At 54.0% G+C, this 15,978-nt stretch overlaps 1 protein-coding gene and 2 long non-coding RNA genes across 18 annotated transcripts; all 3 read left to right on the top strand.

The window, feature by feature from the left end:
• The first annotated feature begins 7 nt into the window (after positions 1–7).
• RNF212B (ring finger protein 212B) lies at positions 8–5,008 on the top strand. 7 transcript variants are annotated; one of them, XM_042894215.1, is made up of 14 exons: positions 8–180; positions 534–586; positions 813–881; positions 958–1,073; positions 1,136–1,196; positions 1,833–1,858; positions 1,933–1,979; positions 2,058–2,100; positions 2,199–2,251; positions 2,522–2,558; positions 2,643–2,902; positions 2,998–3,108; positions 3,637–3,938; positions 4,565–5,008. In XM_042894215.1, exons 1-11 carry the CDS (start codon positions 63–65, stop codon positions 2,767–2,769), a joined length of 750 nt encoding a protein of 249 aa, XP_042750149.1. In that variant the 5' UTR covers positions 8–62; the 3' UTR covers positions 2,770–2,902; positions 2,998–3,108; positions 3,637–3,938; positions 4,565–5,008. The 7 variants fall into 7 exon arrangements, with proteins under 7 accessions (XP_042750149.1, XP_042750147.1, XP_042750145.1 ...); XM_042894213.1 differs by lacking the exon at positions 4,565–5,008 and having other exon boundaries at positions 2,971–3,108; positions 3,637–4,349; XM_042894211.1 differs by lacking the exon at positions 4,565–5,008 and having other exon boundaries at positions 3,637–4,349.
• Positions 5,009–5,434: 426 nt separating this feature from the next.
• LOC122193434 lies at positions 5,435–12,507 on the top strand. Of its 10 annotated transcripts, XR_006182905.1 has the most exons (10): positions 5,435–5,560; positions 7,051–7,236; positions 8,502–8,681; positions 9,322–9,455; positions 9,532–9,614; positions 9,718–10,583; positions 10,724–10,820; positions 11,010–11,054; positions 11,853–11,940; positions 12,052–12,507. It is a non-coding gene; the product is annotated as an uncharacterized LOC122193434 (long non-coding RNA). The 10 variants fall into 10 exon arrangements; XR_006182902.1 differs by having other exon boundaries at positions 10,724–11,054; XR_006182900.1 differs by having other exon boundaries at positions 11,010–11,940.
• Positions 12,508–13,268: 761 nt separating this feature from the next.
• On the top strand, positions 13,269–15,291 carry LOC122193433. Its single transcript, XR_006182895.1, has 2 exons — positions 13,269–13,494; positions 13,997–15,291. It is a non-coding gene; the product is annotated as an uncharacterized LOC122193433 (long non-coding RNA).
• The last annotated feature ends 687 nt before the right edge of the window (positions 15,292–15,978 follow it).

Here is a 15,978-nt window from a genome sequence, read left to right on the forward strand (position 1 = left end):
CCCGCCCTTTTAACGGTTTCCCTCAGGATCTTCCCGCCTTTCCCGGAGCTCTGCTCCCCCCCATGGCGGCCCCCCCGGCCCGGGATTGGTTCCACTGCAATCGCTGCTACCGCCAGGAAGGCGCCCGCTTCTCCGTCACCAGCTGCGGGCACGTCCTGTGCGAGGCCTGCCTGGGTGCAGGTAGGGATCCCCGCAGAGCCCCTCACAGAACGGAGCAGAAAGGAGGTTCCAACTCCTGACCCGTAGAACGACAGCAAAGGGCCCCCGGGCCTTCAGCCCCACACAGCGGTGACGAGGAGGGACTCCGTGTACCTTCCCCACAGCTGGGGAACTTTTACCCTCACGAAATGCCCACCCTAATCTTTAGCCCACACACAATGGAGGCACGGAGAGGCCCACCTCTTTTAGCCCCCAAAACAACCCCAGCTCCATCCTGCTCTGATGGCTGCAGGCTGGGCTGTTCTGGGGGGAGGTGAGTGTTGTGCCCTACCTTCTGCCATGTGTGGGTCTTCAACCTCCTCCCCACACCACAGGGCCGTGCCCCATCTGTGCTGCTGTGTGCCGTCGCTTCCCCATCCCCGAGCAGGTGAGTGCCCCCAGGACACTTGGAAGGGTCCATTTCAGTCCCCTTTTCCGCACACTCATAGGACGCCCTTTTGCACCTCCCTCTTCACTTACACACACGTGCAGGCTGCCATTTTGTCACACCCTTCCCCCTACAACCAGAGGCTGCCGTTTTGTACCCTGGTGGGCTGCCACTTTGAAGGCACATGGCCATGTCGTCCTTCTCCCCCTCCTTCCCCCACTTACAGCTGGAGGAGACGCTCTTCTTAAAGAGCCCCACCGCCATCGCCCGGCAGCGCTTGGCACACATCTCTCAGGTGAGCAAACCCAGGGGGCTCTCCACCATCTATAAACACCCCCAAAGCACAATGAACCCCAAGTTTCTCCCCTTAGGCCTGGCGCTTCCAGCAGGCACAGGTGGACCTGCTGCTTGCCTCCCACCGTGACACAGCGCGCCGGGCTGAGGCGGCTCTGCGGGACACCCGGCGGGCATTGGACTCCAAGCAGAGGTGAGTGTTGCTGCCTGGGGGTGCCCTGTGCCCAAACCCAGCCTCACTCAGGCTTCCCACAGGGAAGCGGAGGCGCTGCGGAGGGAGAACGGGGAGCTGCGGAGGCACCTGCGGGAGGCTGAGGTCACCTTTTTTTCTTTGTTTGATGCTCACCCTTTCCTCAACACTTAGGCCTGCTTTTTCTCCTCAGTTAACCTCCCATTTTTCTATATTTAGCTGTCATTTTTTCCTCATTTAACCTCTGTCAATTTAGCTCCCCATTTTTCCTTATTTAGCTCCCTATTTTTCCTCATTTAGAATCATAGAATCTTTTGGGTTGGAAGGGCCCTTCCAAGGTCCCACGCCCTGCACTGACCCCCACAGGGAGCAGGGACCCCCACAGCTCCATCAGTGCCCCATCCCCTGCCCATGGGTGTCTGCAGTGACAGGGTACCACCACCTCTCTGGGCAACCCGTGCAGTGTCTCACCACCTTTACTGTAAAAAAAACTTCCTCCTTATATCCAATCTAAATCTCTCCTCTTTTAGTTTGAAACCCATTTCCTCTTGTTCTATCACAACAGATCCTGCTAAAGAATCTTCCCCATCCTCATAGCCCCCTTTGTACAGATGTAGATTTAAGCCCCCCTTTACCCATTCTATCCATTTTTCCCCATTTTACACTTTTACCAAATTAACCCTTCATTTCTGCCCCCTCTCCCCAGCACTTCTCCTTATTTTACTCCAATTTTTCCCAATTTAACTCCTTTTCTTCCCACAGGTCTCCCCTACCTGGCGGTCAAGCAGGTGAGCCCCAAGCATTTCAATTTTGGGGAAAGGGAGAACATCCAATGATCAGCATCCTGTATTTTTCCATGCAGGAGCAGCACTCCTCGGCCCATTGGCATCACTTCCCCAGCTACGACAGGTAGATCCCCCCCCTAATTTTACCCGTTTCCCCCCGATTTCAAGAGGAACTTTATTAAAAGGTCTCTGTCTGCTCCAGTCACCCCACAGCCTCGGCGGCAGCTCAGCGGGCAGGTGGTGAGGTGAGCAGAGCCCCCCAGGTTGCCCTATTGCAGAAACGGGAGGAACACCCTCAGATTTGTGTCTTTTCCCCTCAAATGTTCTCCCCTCCATAACGCAGCCGCTCAGCCTCACTGGAGTTCCCCTCGGCCAGCAGCACCCCGACGTGGCTGGGTGAGCCCCCAAACCTGCTGCACGTGCCGCCTCCTCGCCCAGCTGGCTCCCAAACCACATCCCTCTGGGCTGCACACTGCACCCCCACCTCTGCATTCCTGCAGCCCGATCCTTTTATCCCCGTGCCTGTAGCCGTGCCCCCTGCCCAGAGCCCTTTCACACCCCTGACCCCTGCGCCCACTCCCCAGCTTTGGCTTCCCCACTGCTCTCTTGATTCCCCCCCTTTCCAGCCTTGTCCCTCTCCTCTGACCCTGCCCCTCTCCCCCACAGCCCCATCTCCAGGCTCCACCCCCAGTCTGGCCCACAGGTGAGTGGTGCAGGGTGGGATTGGGGATGTGCTTTCTGGGCACCCGGGATGTCCCTGTGCCCACTAAAGCCCCCATCTGCCCAGGGCTTCCCTGCTGGCTTCCCGTACTCCGTTGTGGGGTCCTTTCACCACTCCGCCGCTGCCGGTCCCCGTCCCGCCCGGTGAGCCCCAGCACTTTCTGTCCGCCGGCCTGCAGCCCCGCCGTGGCTGAGCCCACCATGGCCTGGCCTCGACCAAGCTCGTACTGCAGCGCTGCCGTGTGCGGCTCAAAGAAGCGCCTTCTGGAGTGCTGCTGGAACCCCTGCATTGTCCGGCAGTGTGGGACCATCGCTGCCATTTTGGAGGTAGAGCGGTCGTCTTGGAAGCAGATGCCTTTCCTAGATCCTCTGCCTCCCTGCTGAGACCCCACCAGTTCCTGTCGTCTTCCTACTCTTTGCAGTTCTGTGGGATGTTTTGGGGCTGCCAGAGGGGTTCACTGCTCCCCCATGGTGCACCGCACCCCTCCAGGCCTGACTTCCACCTCCTGCTTAGCATCACCATGCAGGCCAAGGTAAGCTTGGAGCCAGGGAACCTTGTGGAGACAGAGCCTGGCTGGGGCAAGCCCAAAAACCTAATGCTGGGGATGCCAAGGCCCAATGGAAGCTCCTGTAGGAGCTGTGCCCTGTGTGAAAGGACCTTCTGGAGGGAACCCCATGGCCCCATAGAAGCTTCTGCTGAGCAGATTTTGCTCATGGGGATCCTTAGGTCCTATGGTGGGAACCTAAAGCTAGGTGTAGGACTCATGGTGGGAACCCACAGCTACATAAAAGCTTCCAGAGGGCTGATTTCTGCTTGAAGAGAGGGATCCATGGAAGGACCCCAAGGACATGTAGAGGTGTCATGGCACACTCAAGGCCATATAGGGACCCCCATGGAGCTGACCCTTACCCACCACATCCCCTCAGCCCTGTGTCCAGCCCCAGACCCTGCAGTTTGACCATGGTGTGTTATCATGGTGGTGGGATCATGGCCACCTGCCCATAAGGGTGCCCACATACAGCTGGTGGCCACCAGTCTGCTATCCTGTTTGTCCCTGCAGGGCTCTACTATGCAGGCAGTGAGGAAACCCACGTGGCTGGCTGAGCTCTTGTGGTGGGCTTGGGCCCCACCTGCAGCACCCTGGGCTGAGGCTGCAGCTGGGGGCTCCCAGTGGAGGCTGCCTGAGGCCTGCTCTGCTGTGCCATCTTCCAGGAAACACGATGTGATGCCTCCTTGGTTTGCCATGGTGCTGTGCAATGTGGGGCAGCTGGCTGCACCACATCTCAACCAACAGTGTGGCTGAGCTGCAGGAGCTCTGCGGATCACAGCAAGTCCAGCCTGAGGCTCTGCAGGGATGGAGGGGTGAGGAGCTGCTCCAGAGATTTTTCTTGGTCGTGGAGGGGCAACTGCAGTCTGAATCGGGGGTGTTTTGGCACAAGGAGTCTCCTTAGTTAAGATGGTTTTGGGGTGAAGGGACTTTTTTCTTAAGATTGAGGTCTACATGGTTGCAGAGTGAGGTTAAGATAGAAACAGCAGTTGTGGGGTGAGTTACGGGGGCTACCGCAGTTGGGGAGGGTGGTGATAAAAGCTGGAGGCCACCACACCTGAGGGCTGCAAGCTCTAGGTCAGTACTGAGCAGAGCCACGGTGCTGCTGTCTTGGGATGCAGAGGCACCTCTACGGCCAGGAAGGTGGCAGCTGCCCTTGGACTGAGGGCTGTGGCTGTGGACTGGGTCACCTCCCTCCCTGGTGTATAAAGTTTCCTGATTCGTTACAGCTGATGTCTGTCGTTGTTGGAGGTGGGACGTGCGGTTGGTTGCAGCTCCTGATAGCAGAGGGCGGGATGTGAGCGCACGGTGATGGAGGGCTCTGCCCCAGCTCGTGTGCTGTTGGAGCTGGGGGAAGTGAGAAGGGCGCTGCGCAGCCTGCAGGTGCTCCAATAGCTCTGGGATGTGTCGAGCTCACTGCGGGGCTCTGAATGGCCTCCAGGTCCCATCAGATGGCACAGGGTTCCACCGGAGTGTTGCAGAGTACAGGGAAGCCTTGGAAGCCTCTCAGGAAGCCTCGGTGGGGCCTAGAGCAGAGCAGCTTTGGTGGCGTCTGAGTGGCTGGGAGGCGGCTGCCCCGGGAAGGTGAACGAGGATCAGCTCTGGGTGGTGCTGGGAGGCCCGAGGGGTGCGGGGAGCTCCGCGGTACTTGGATGCCTCCAGAAAGCTTTAATCGCTACAAACTCCCAAATCCTCACTCGGCAAATCCAGAAACAGCTGCAACCCTTCTGTAAGGCAGCAGCCGCCCCGCAGCCCCTCCCTGACAAAACGCTCCCGAGGACGGAATCAGCAATACTGGTGGGCACGGGCACTCAGCTCTAAGAGAACAAATGCCAGCGAGCAGCGGCCGCCCCACGCATCCCTTAAAAACGCAGCTCTATCTGCTCCCAGCTCCCAGCTCCCGCACCGAGCCCCGCAGCTCAGACGAGCAGCGTCCACCGCCTTCCTGCTCCCGGAGCTCCATCTGCTCCGCGCTCTCGTCTCCGTCTCGGACTCGCGTGCCCGAGAGAACCCCGGAAACGGCTCGGTTCGCCTCCTATCGCGCCGCCCGCCCCGCCGCCCAGCAGCGCTGAGCAGACCTGCCCTGAACAGCAAAGCGCCGCAGCTTCCCGGCTTTATGGGGACTTGTCCAATCGCTACTGCGCGTGCTCCAGCGTGTGCCAGTCTTTGTCGTCAGTCGTCCAAGCTCTATGGTTACCCGTCCGCTAGGCAGCAACGCCCGCGACAGAAACGCGGAAATGGCATTTCTTTACGGTTGCCGCTCTGCACTGCCACTCTATGGTAAAAGGCTTTTCCGGCAGTACAGCGCATGCGCATACAAACGCGGAAGTAGCGGCGTTCCGATCCGTGCAGCGTGGCAATGAAACGAGCAGGGAACGCACTGCCCTGCTGTGCGGGACTCACTGCCCTGTGCTGCGCGGCGAGGGAGAGGGGAAAGGTCTGAGAGCAGTTACTGTGCGTATGTCCGTAACCGCACTGCGGAGCGCGCGCTGCTGTTCCTCACTCTGCTCCGCAGCGCAGTTTTGCATTCCCGCGTTCCTCTCACCCGGGTCACGTGGTGCCGGGTCACGTGGTGCCGGGAGCTAATGGCGGCAGGGGCGTCCCGTGCCGTGCGGCAGTGGGCGCGGGATGGGAAGGGGAGCAGAACGGGGCGATGGCGGGCGGAGCGCTGTCAGGTTGTGCTGCGCTGCAGGTACGGCCCAGGGTGTTGATTTGCAGAAGCCAATACACGATGTGTAGTAGCACATTTTAGAAGCAGAGCTGTTGAAGTGTTGCGCTGTGTGATTATTTCATGCTGAAGCAGCTGTTAGATGTTGTGAGGTTCTGGATGTGGCGCTGCAGACTGCAAAGCGGCTGTGTTCTAACGAGAGACCTTCAGCACATGAAACAACAATGAAACGGCGCAAACGGCTCAGCCGGCATCAAAAGGAGCCCCAGTAGGGCCTGCAGCTGCCGCAGGAGCTGAGCTGTTACTGCAGCAGGCAGCGTGGAGGTGCTGCTCCTTGTCTGCCAACACCCTGCTATATGGCATTCATATCATAGAATCACAGAATGGCCTGGTTTAAAAAAGGCCCACCGTGCTCATCTGCTTCCAAGCCCCTGCTGTGTGCAGGTCGCCAACCAGCAGCCCAGGCTGCCCAGAGCCACATCCAGCCTGGCCTCGAATGCCTGCAGGGATGGGGCATCCACAGCCTCCTTGGGCAACCTGTTGCAGTGCCTTACCACCCTCTGGCTGAAAAACTTCCTCCTCATATCCAACCTAAACCTCCCCTGTCTCACTTTAAAACCATTCCCCCTTGTCCCATCACTGTCCACCCTTGTAAACAGCCGTTCCCCTCCTGTTCATACACTCCCTTCAAGTACTGGAAGGCCACAGTCTCCCCGCAGCCTTCTCTTCTCCAAGCCAATCAATCCCAGTTCCCTCAACCTCTCCTCACAGCAGAGCTGCTCCAGCCCTCTGCTCATCTCAGTGCCTCCTCTGGACCCGCTCCCAGAGCTCCAAGTCCTTCCTGTGCTGGAAGCCCCAGACCTGGACCCAGTACTGCAGGTGGGGGCCTCACAAGAGCCGAGCAGAGGGGGACGATCGCCTCCCTGTCCCTGCTGGCCATCCCTTCTTAAAGGCAGCCCAGAACACAGTTCAGTTGGCCTTCCGGGCTGCGAGCGCACACTGCTGGCTCATATCCAGCTTCTCTTCCACCAGGACCCTCGAGTCCTTCTCCGCTCTCAAGATCTTCCTCCAGTCTGTATCAATACCTGGGATTGCCCCAACCCAATGCAGCACCCTGCACTTGGCCTTATTGAACACCATTAGGTTTTCAAAAGACAGGTGGCCAAACTGATCTCTATCCAAGGACGAGCAGATGTGCAGAAATAACGGCCGAGTGCTGAGTGAGCAAATGTTCTGATTGTGGTATCTATAAATTACAGGCGGTTGGCATTCTCCTCCCCAGTGTGTGTCAGTGAAGGAAGTTCACTTTGAGGATGAGTGAGGAAGAGCCCTGGATGAAGTCAAAGGCTGTCAGTGGGGCTGTCGTGGTGCTAAAAGGACGCTGGGCAGTAGAAGAGATCGTGGCATAGAAGACTGGAAACCTCATAAATCACTGCCTGAGTGAGGTGTGTATGTCTTAATTGCCTCGCAGGCAATTGATGTGTACCATCTCTGGAAATACAGTGAGTTCTGGATCCTGCCATCTTTGAAGTGCTAATGGTGGGAATATTCACAGTGCTTCACAGTGCTGCTGACAAAGAGCCGCTGCCTGAATGGTGACAAAACTTTGCCGTTAAGTTTCTCAGCTTCTTTCCTTCAATTCGGTGTCAGAATGAAGCTGTGAAGTGCTGCGCTGATTTTACCCAGAAGTTACCCTGTAAACCCACTGCAGCCACAGCATCAGCTCTGCTCCTTCTGCATTTCATGAAGTTGTGTTTCACCAAGGTTAATTGGCGCGTGCCTTGGAGTGCTGCCAGCACCTCCATTTTTGTGTGACAGACATCACGTTCCATTCAGAGCTCTACAAAAAGTGCTTTGGGCAGAGAAGCTCTTAGCAGGTCAGCACAAAACTGAAAGCACAGAAGTGAATAAAGGGAGGAGGCATTTTTTCACAGTTCTTTCAGTGTCTGCGATTCATTCAGATTCATTAAGTGGTGTTGATGGAAGACGTCACAGGTTGTGGCCAAACAAGAGAGGAAGCATTGCTGCAGGGAGTATCATTCATTGGATTAAAATGCTGAGATTACATTTATTTGATACAACGCACTGACAAAAAGCCTGCCTGGACTTGAGAGGCTGCTTTGTGTTCCCTCAGCCATAATGGAGAGTGGCAAACACAGCAATTTCTGTGCTTCTGGCTGTGTGTGATGCTGCACTCAGATGCAGAGCGGTTCTTCTGCTTGGAGCAATGTCCTTTATGCTTTGCCAGGAGTGCTGCGGGCAGGAGAAGCTGCAGGGCTGCCCTGTTGTGCTTCTGGTGAGAAAGAAAGCCTCCATGTTCACAGTGCAGCCTTTGGCACCTGGGATCCGTGGTTGGAGTCAGTGATCTTTAAGGTCGTTTCCAGCCTGAGTGACTCTATGACTCTGCAATCCATCCCTGTGTCCCCACGACCCTGACACACACGGGGAAGCCTCGGGCTGCTCCCTCCACAAGGATTGCTCACAGGAGCTTCCTGGGTGGACAGAATGCTGTTCTGAGATTGGCATCCTCAGAGCAGTGCCCTCAGCACAGCAAACACCACGGATGCCTTTGAGTTGAGGGAAATGAATTTGCACAGCGAGAAGGGAGGTGCTGAGCGCCCCTAAAGCTGGCCTCCAATCTGCGGCATACTTTTATCCAGGATTGCTGTGTGATGTTTATCACCTTTATTTTTGTATTTTCTCCTCGTAGGTTTTGTTTCGAAAGGAACACTCAGATGCTTTTTGGTGTCCTGAATTACTTTACAACTCGAGGTGGAAGTTGGAGTCTCGGGTCCAATATCCCAGAGCCACAGCTGATGCTGCACCCAGGAGTCCAGGCTGTGCTCAGGAATTACGCCAAGATGGGAAGCTGCTGTTGGTCTTCAAGGAGGTAGGAGTTTGTTATTAATACACAACATGATATTCCTTTTTTACTTTCTTTTTGGACCAGCGGTGATATGCAGGCTGACTCAGTGTGTTGGAAAAGTGTTTTGTGTTGTTGTCAGGTGACGTTAGCAGCAGAGCACTGGGCCGGGGCAGGGAAAGATGGAGGGAGGGAAGGGGGCAGGGAGAGGGGGATGGAAGAAGGAAAGGACAGGAACCTGCAGAGCGTCCTGAAAAGCAGTAAGGAGCTGTGGGAGGACTGCAGGGTGCCACGTGCTGTAACAGGTGTATCTGTGTGCATGGCCACGACTCGTTTGGGTCGGGGTTGTTGCTGCTTCTGAGCTCCTGCAGTGGGAAGAGCTGGAGCAGATGGTGCAGTCTGTGCAGACCTGTGGGATCCTTGGACAGCCCTCTGCTGTCAGGCTTCCTCTGTGTGCCCAAACTGTGAGCTGTGCCGTGCCTGGCTGCGCTGCTCCATGCCTGTAGCTGCATCTTTGTTTCCTTCTCTCCCACACAGAGCCCTGAGGTGCTCCCACCATCCTCTGCCCACCCCCAAAATGCTGAAGAAGACATTTGGCAGTGGGTCAGAGGAGTGCCAGCACCCTGCCTTCCCTCTGCTTGCAGTTCTCTCCTCCTCTGCCCCACAGGGCTCCAGCCTGAGCAATGGGAATGGGGTGGGGGACAGGGAGACCCTCATGTGCTCTCTCCTGCTGCAGCAGGACCAGAGAAGGGCAGATGAGAAGCTGCAGCTGAGCCTGATGGACCTGCACAACTGCAAAAGGTAATCAGGGAATTAGAATTCTCATTACTTCTCTTTCATTTGAAAAGTAAAGTAAGGTTTTGTCTTCTGTTTTCAGTCCCGGTGGTGTGGCTGTCAGCAGAGGAAGGCGTATCAAATCCATCTGTGTTACTATGAGCACACAAGGACCATGGAGTGAAGGTAGAAAAGGCTCCATGGGGATTTTATTTTTGGTAAACATTTTGGGTAGCAGCATCTGTGGAAAAGTCTTTTGTCTGACCTATTTCTGGTTTATTTCCTGCAGATTCAACCAGTAACCAGGCTGTATCAAACCAGAAGGTGTTACAGAGATCACCTGCAGTGCTTCAGGGGCCACAGAAGAGGCTGTTCAATGAATTCAGTATCTGACTTCTTACTCCTCCCTATGTGAGCTGCAGTGGCTGTTTTTGTTGTTCTTCGATCCCGGAGAAATGACACTGTAAACATTCAAGCCTTTGAGCAAACGAAGCGTCAGAAGGAAGACAACAAAACCCTCAGTGAGTGTTGCTGGAAGAATAACAGCAGTGTGCATTGAGTCTGCAGTAAATACTGCTGGTGTGATGTGTAACGTCAGGCAGTTATGAAGGTCGGTTGGGACGATGCTGGTGAAGTGGTGCTGAGAGCTGAAGGGAGACTGGATTCCTGATTTCTGCTGCTGAGAAACAGCCACGGAGGGAGGCAGTGGAATGGAAAACAGGTTGGGGCTCAAAGCCCAGTTTAGAAAGAAAGGCGTTCTCAAGCATCTTCAGGACGCCGCAGCTCTGACAGCAATCCCTGCTCACAGCAATTTGTCCTTCTGGGTTCTCAGAAACCTCAGGAATTCAGGACAGGATGGAGAACTGAGTGCTCTAACAAATGAGATTTCCCTTCACCAGCCCCACGTGGACCTCGCTTCTGACTTTTCCACATGCAGGAAAGTGACCTCGCAGCTGCAGGTGCTTCCAGTGTTTGTTCTGGGATGAATAACGGTGGGATCTGCCCCTCTGTCCCTCTCTGTTCTTTGCAGGATGTGGTTTCTCACAGCGAAAAGCTTTCTAAGGAGAACAAGAAGCAAAAGGGAGGTTTGAAAGCTTTGAGCGAATAGGAGAAGAAATGCTGGCAGTCTGTTGGCAGCTGTTCTGCTTCCTTCAGGTGTGCAGGATTCACTTTGCTCTTTAGGAATTAAGCCATTTTCCTTTAGCTCTGTACTTTGTCACTCGGGGAGGTGCTGGTTGTGATCTGATGCAACGCCTTCCTAAAACTCAGTCCAATCTCAATCCTTTTCTTACAAGGAGTGCCAGCAGGCTGTGAGCTCGGGCTTTGCAGGCCAGGGCAGCTGACACAGAGGGCTCTGAATGTTCAAAAAGGAACGAGAAGGCTGAGAATCAGGTGCTTTGTTTTTACCAGCTGTCCTCCCTAAGGATCCTGCCTGTCTGAGGCATGTTTGGTGGCTTTGGCTGGAGCTGAGCTTGGTGCTCATGGCTTCAGTCCTCTGTGATACAGAGCTGCACCACCGGCTGCCCACACCAAACATGCGTGTTGTTGGAGGAGATTACTACATGCATTTTGTTTTTTTAGAGTGTGAGATGCTGTGTGACTGTGGAACCAAACTCTGTGACGCAGGTGAGATTACAAAGCAGGTGTGGTTCATTCAGTGCTGCACAGACACCGGGTGCAGGGGGCATCGATCCGCCTGACTTGGAAAGTCGTGCTGCAGATACAGGCTGAACTCAGGCATCGTCAGGAGTTTCCCTGGATTCGGATCCATATTCATTACACCCCGACAGTTCATTAGTGTGCACACCCTCCCCTCTTGAGTGTGGATAGTGGGTCGTGGGATGAAGATTTGTTGTTTTCCTTGCAAAGGCTTCTGACCGTTTTTGCTGTCAACTCCTGGCCTTTCAGGGGGGCATCCCCCAAACCGGTTTCTTCTCACGCTGTGGACATCAAAACCCCTCCCTGCCAAATGTCCTCGGGCTGTTCTCAAACCTTATCTTTATGGCCTTCATCCCTCTCACTATCCCAGACACAGGGTCTGCCATCCCTTATTTTCTAACAAGCTCTACATTCCTGCTTCTATCAACTATCTCTAACTATTCCCCTTCACCCCCTTATTCTCAGTCACTGAAGCCTTCTTGCCTTTTGACTTTCACTTGTGGGCCCGTCTCACCTTTCAGCATGCCTTCAAACAGTCCACGTCTACAAGAAACTTCTTTTTCTCTTTTCTTCTTTTTTCCTTCTTCCCTTGGAGCAGCAGCTCAGGGAAATGTGGATGCTTTCTTCTCTGCTGCTGTGCTTCCCATAGCAGTATTCCAGGAATGGCTTCTGTCATTGATTGCTTTCTTGCTTATTTTAAATACTGAAGGGAACTTACTGTTCTTTTCTTCTACCCACATAAAACTCAGTTTTTTTCCATTGTAGTTTCGAGTTGTGCTCTCGAATGGAATGTACAGCTGGATCTACAACAGCTGCCAAGGAGCCTGCAGGCAAACGGTGATGGATTTCCCAGGTGAGGCCATAAAGTTCCTTGCCTCCTGCTGTTCTTGTATTATACTTACATAGGGTTGTATGTGGTTGCTGTACTGTGACTTTTATGACAAATCCATTCTGTTTCCCCAAGGCGATGCTGAGACGCCTCCTGCTGACCTTGGCATACCTCGTGCTTCATATTAATTCTTCCCTTGGGTTAAAAGCAGACCAAATCCTCGAAGCCGTGCCTGGGAATCCTGCTGTTACTGGAATGGTTCAGCCATTCAGTCAGAGCGCCCTGCAGCAGATCCTGGCATTGGTTGTGAATGGGAGAACTCGCAACAGATCGCTCGATCTCAAAACCAATCCGGTGGATATGGACGAGCCTCGGGCGCCCCGTGTGGGATCCCAGCATGGGGAGGCCGCATATGGAAGCTCTTCCTGCTGTGCTTCTGCTAAGAGTTGCTCGGCTGTTTTATGTTGCTCTGTTAATTGCTCCAAGCCATCCTTGGGTTTGCTGCACATCTCTGTCTGATTGATACCAGCTTTTTCGTCACCTCAGACACTGGCTGAAAAAAAATAAAAATAATAATAAATAAATAAAGCATGACAACATCAGTTTGCTGGTTATTAATTTATTTCCACACAAATTTCCACATCATAAAAACTTAGCGCAGGTTTGGTGGATTTGTCGAAGTTTTCGTTGGTTTTCTTCGTCGTCTCCCTTTCCCCCCCCCTCCCTCTTCTGGTTTTCCTCTGCCATCAAAAGGAACAGAGCGGATCGCCGGGGCTGCACTGCGGCTCCGCGACAATTCGCACGGAGCGGTTGTTTCCGCGGTCTCTGCTGCCCCCACGCGGCCAATCGGGGGAACTGCGGCCATGTTGGTTTGGTGCCGCAGGCCGCACGACGCATGCGCGCCCTGATGCGGAAGTGGCGTGTCGGAGTTTTGACCGCTCTGCGCAGAGAATCCGCCAGTCTTTATTGTGAGACGCCCTGCGGCCGGCGGCGCGGCTCGAAGACGCACCGAAGGCACGGATGTTTGCACGAACTGCCGAGCAGTTCATCTCCCGCGACCCCCCGCCCTGCGGCGTCCCCCGGCCACGTAAAAGCGCTCTCAGCGGCAGTGGAACGCGAGCAGCTCGGCGATTCACCGTCGCGGGGCTGGCGTGGAGCGGCTCCGACATCGCAGCCCCCGGGACCGGCACGGAGAGGCTCCGCGGTCGCCCCAAGGGGAGCATTGCCGAGTTTGCTAGGAGGAAATGGGCTTTTCCACCCGTCCTGTCCCACCCCCGGTAGCCGGGCTCCTTCACGAGGCAGTGCCGCACGGCTGCGGGCACGGCACCACGCGCTGCAGGTAAGCAGGCACGCAGCAGAGCCGCGGCGCTGTCGGCGGGGCGAGGAGTGCTCCGCGGGAAGGCGGCAGGAATACCGCAACAGAGCGGGAAGCGAGCAGGAAAACGCACCGTGCCAGGCTGGGAGGGGAAGGGCAGCGCCCCCCGATCTCGTGCCGGCCCTTGAACGGGTGCTGCTCACAGGGGAAAGCTGCGTGTCCGGGAATGCCCCGGAGCCCAACTTTGGTCACTGCCCAAACAGGTGAGGACCTCGTATGGATGCACATCTTTTCCATTTCACAGCGCGGTACAATGCGGTGCTCCCAGAGCTCGTTACGGTGCTTTAGGGCACCTTCCTGACCTTTTCCTCCTCTCTTTCCCTGGTTCTCCCCAGGTTTTTGCCTTGCTTTTCCCCGTTATTCCTGCTCCCTTCTTCTGTGTCACTTAGGTGTGAATATCAAACCCCCAGCTTTGCTGCTCCACAAGAGTTATGTGCTGGGATTGCATTGCTTCACTTTGTGCCCTGGGCTTTTTTCTGGGGCTCAGCATCAAAGCGAATGGCAGTGTGGGGGGGGGGCCTCATTGGCTGGGATGTGACCTTAGTGTTAACCTTAACGTGGACTCCAACCCTCATAGGAGCTGTAAAGATACCCATATTAACCCCCCGTGTAAGTCTAATCCTGAATGATTTTCCTTCAGTGTTTTTGCAGTGGAAATTTCCAGTGTTTCTGTGTGTAACGTGGGATACGTTGTTTTTCACACAGAAAGCTGCTGAACAGAGTGCATTTGGGACTGGGGTGTTCCAACCTAGGTAAAACTGGGACAGGCACCAGGTAAGGTAATTATACAGGGTAGGGAGAGTTTGGTATGGGACGAGTGTGCAGGTAGTTGAAAATACTGTCCTCCTATCGCAATAAAATGTATGGAACATAGCTAAAAATGATGGGTTGGTAACAGACATTGCAGGGAAGCGTAAGGTAGCTATGGAAGTGTATGGCAGTAACAGTGTTGGAAGGCTGTGAGCCTGAGATGCTCCTGAGTGCCAGGAGCGGCTTTACCTGCGTCAGACCCAGGGTCTGGCAGGTCTACCAGGATGGGTTTCCCTGACTGGTTGTGCAGTTTCTCCCTGGTCGTTAGGGGTGTGCACCCGTTGTTGCAATAATGAATAAAATGCCCTTCACAGAGATCATGGCTTGATTGGAAGTTGTTGATTTTGGGCTATTTCTCACAAGATGCCCCATGAGTCTTCCCTGCTGCAGGGAATTTCCAGCTCTCCCTGAGTCTTTCCTCATAGAAGGAGATGCTTGAGAGTGGAGACCCCTCCCCATCTGTGTGTCGTTGGTTGGACTCTCTATGGCAGCTCCCTGCTCCTGTTGTGCTGCAGAGCCAAGGACTGGACGTGGTTGTGCAGAGCAGCTTCACCAGTGCTGAGGGGAAGGTTCTGCAGCATTGACCTGCACCTCATAACATAACCCTGGTGGGTGCTGGCCTCCTTTGCTGCTTACAAGGGCAGATTCCTGCTGTTTTATGAAAGTTCCGTTGATGTTTTAAAGCCTTCTTGGCTTTCACAAACCACTGAGAAACACTCTGCATGGAAATGCAATGGTGCCAAAACTGTAGGATGCTGCAGATGCATGAGCTGGCACCAGCACTGCAACAGTGGGAAAACCCAGGAGAAATTGAGCTACCTGAAGAACACAGGGCAAAAGAGTTCCAGAAGAGAAGGATCTTCCTCCTGCAGTGCTGGCATCTTCAGCTGATTCCTGATATTTAGCAGGCTTAAATTTCAACAGCTGAAAACCAAACAGAGGTCTAATATTGCAGCTGGAGGGGTTGTGCACAGAAGTTATTTAAGCACTGATATGAGACTTTAATTTGTTGGAAATGTATGTTATGTACACTTTGTCAACAATTATCAAACTCAATTTATTATCCTTTTTTAAAATTTAATCAATTATTAATTATCAAGCTCAACTCTTGTGCTGGTCGTACACCACCTGTAAAATCTCACTTTGTGGTATTCACTGTTTGCATTAAAGCTTAAGGGACTTAAACCTCATTGCCACTGTGTTGTTTTTGGTCCCATCTCAAGGCATGGGTCTGTGTGCCCTCGCCCCATTAGTCACAGAACCAGGCCTGAACCACTGGCACACGTTCTGTACACATCTATCAGTTAATGTGACTGACCAGGCTGGGCTCACATTGCAGCCTTTCCTTGCATTTGTTGGTCAGGTTTGTGTCATCGTGTGTTCCTGTGAAGAGTTCCCCATTGATGTCATTTTGCATCTGAAAGATTCCTGACCAGAAACACAAAAAATTTAGTAACATTTTTAACTTTTCCTTGGAATTCCTTGAAAATATTCCCAGTTCTTTCCCTGCCTGAAGAGCAGCAAAGTGGGAACTTAAAGTTAGAGAAAAGTGATGCAGACTTCTACCTTGGTCAGCCATTCTGATGCATATATCCTCCTGCTTCATGCATGAAGGGCTGTGGATCGTTGTAGCCCCTGTTTGTAGCTTCTGGATGAGAAAGCCTCAGCCAGGAAAGAGCCAATAATGTGTCTTACATACTGCACAGAGTGCAGTTCCTGTCATGAAGGAAAACCTGCAGCACAGTGCTGTGAGCTGCAGCCCCTTTCCAGGTGTTTGAGGGCTTTTGTATGCAGAAAGGCTCCGGCATGGCTGCCCTCACACTGCTGCGTAGTTGGATATCAGCGTGGTTGGTGCTCACATTCTCATGCCTTCCTGA

The sequence above is a fragment of the Lagopus leucura genome, unplaced genomic scaffold (assembly GCF_019238085.1).
Source record: "Lagopus leucura isolate 7727_CA_CO unplaced genomic scaffold, USGS_WTPT01 35437-0_obj-0_obj, whole genome shotgun sequence".
Lineage (NCBI taxonomy): Eukaryota > Metazoa > Chordata > Aves > Galliformes > Phasianidae > Lagopus > Lagopus leucura.

What these genes read in the sequence shown, in the direction of transcription:
- RNF212B (XM_042894215.1), top strand. Translation starts at nt 63, where the DNA reads ATGGCGGCCCCCCCGGCCCGGGATTGGTTCCACTGCAATCGCTGCTAC. An exon ending in GCTTCCCCATCCCCGAGCAG is followed by an intron (nt 587 to 812) that starts GTGAGTGCCCCC and finishes CCCCACTTACAG; the next exon opens with CTGGAGGAGACGCTCTTCTT. An exon ending in GCATTGGACTCCAAGCAGAG is followed by an intron (nt 1,074 to 1,135) that starts GTGAGTGTTGCT and finishes GGCTTCCCACAG; the next exon opens with GGAAGCGGAGGCGCTGCGGA.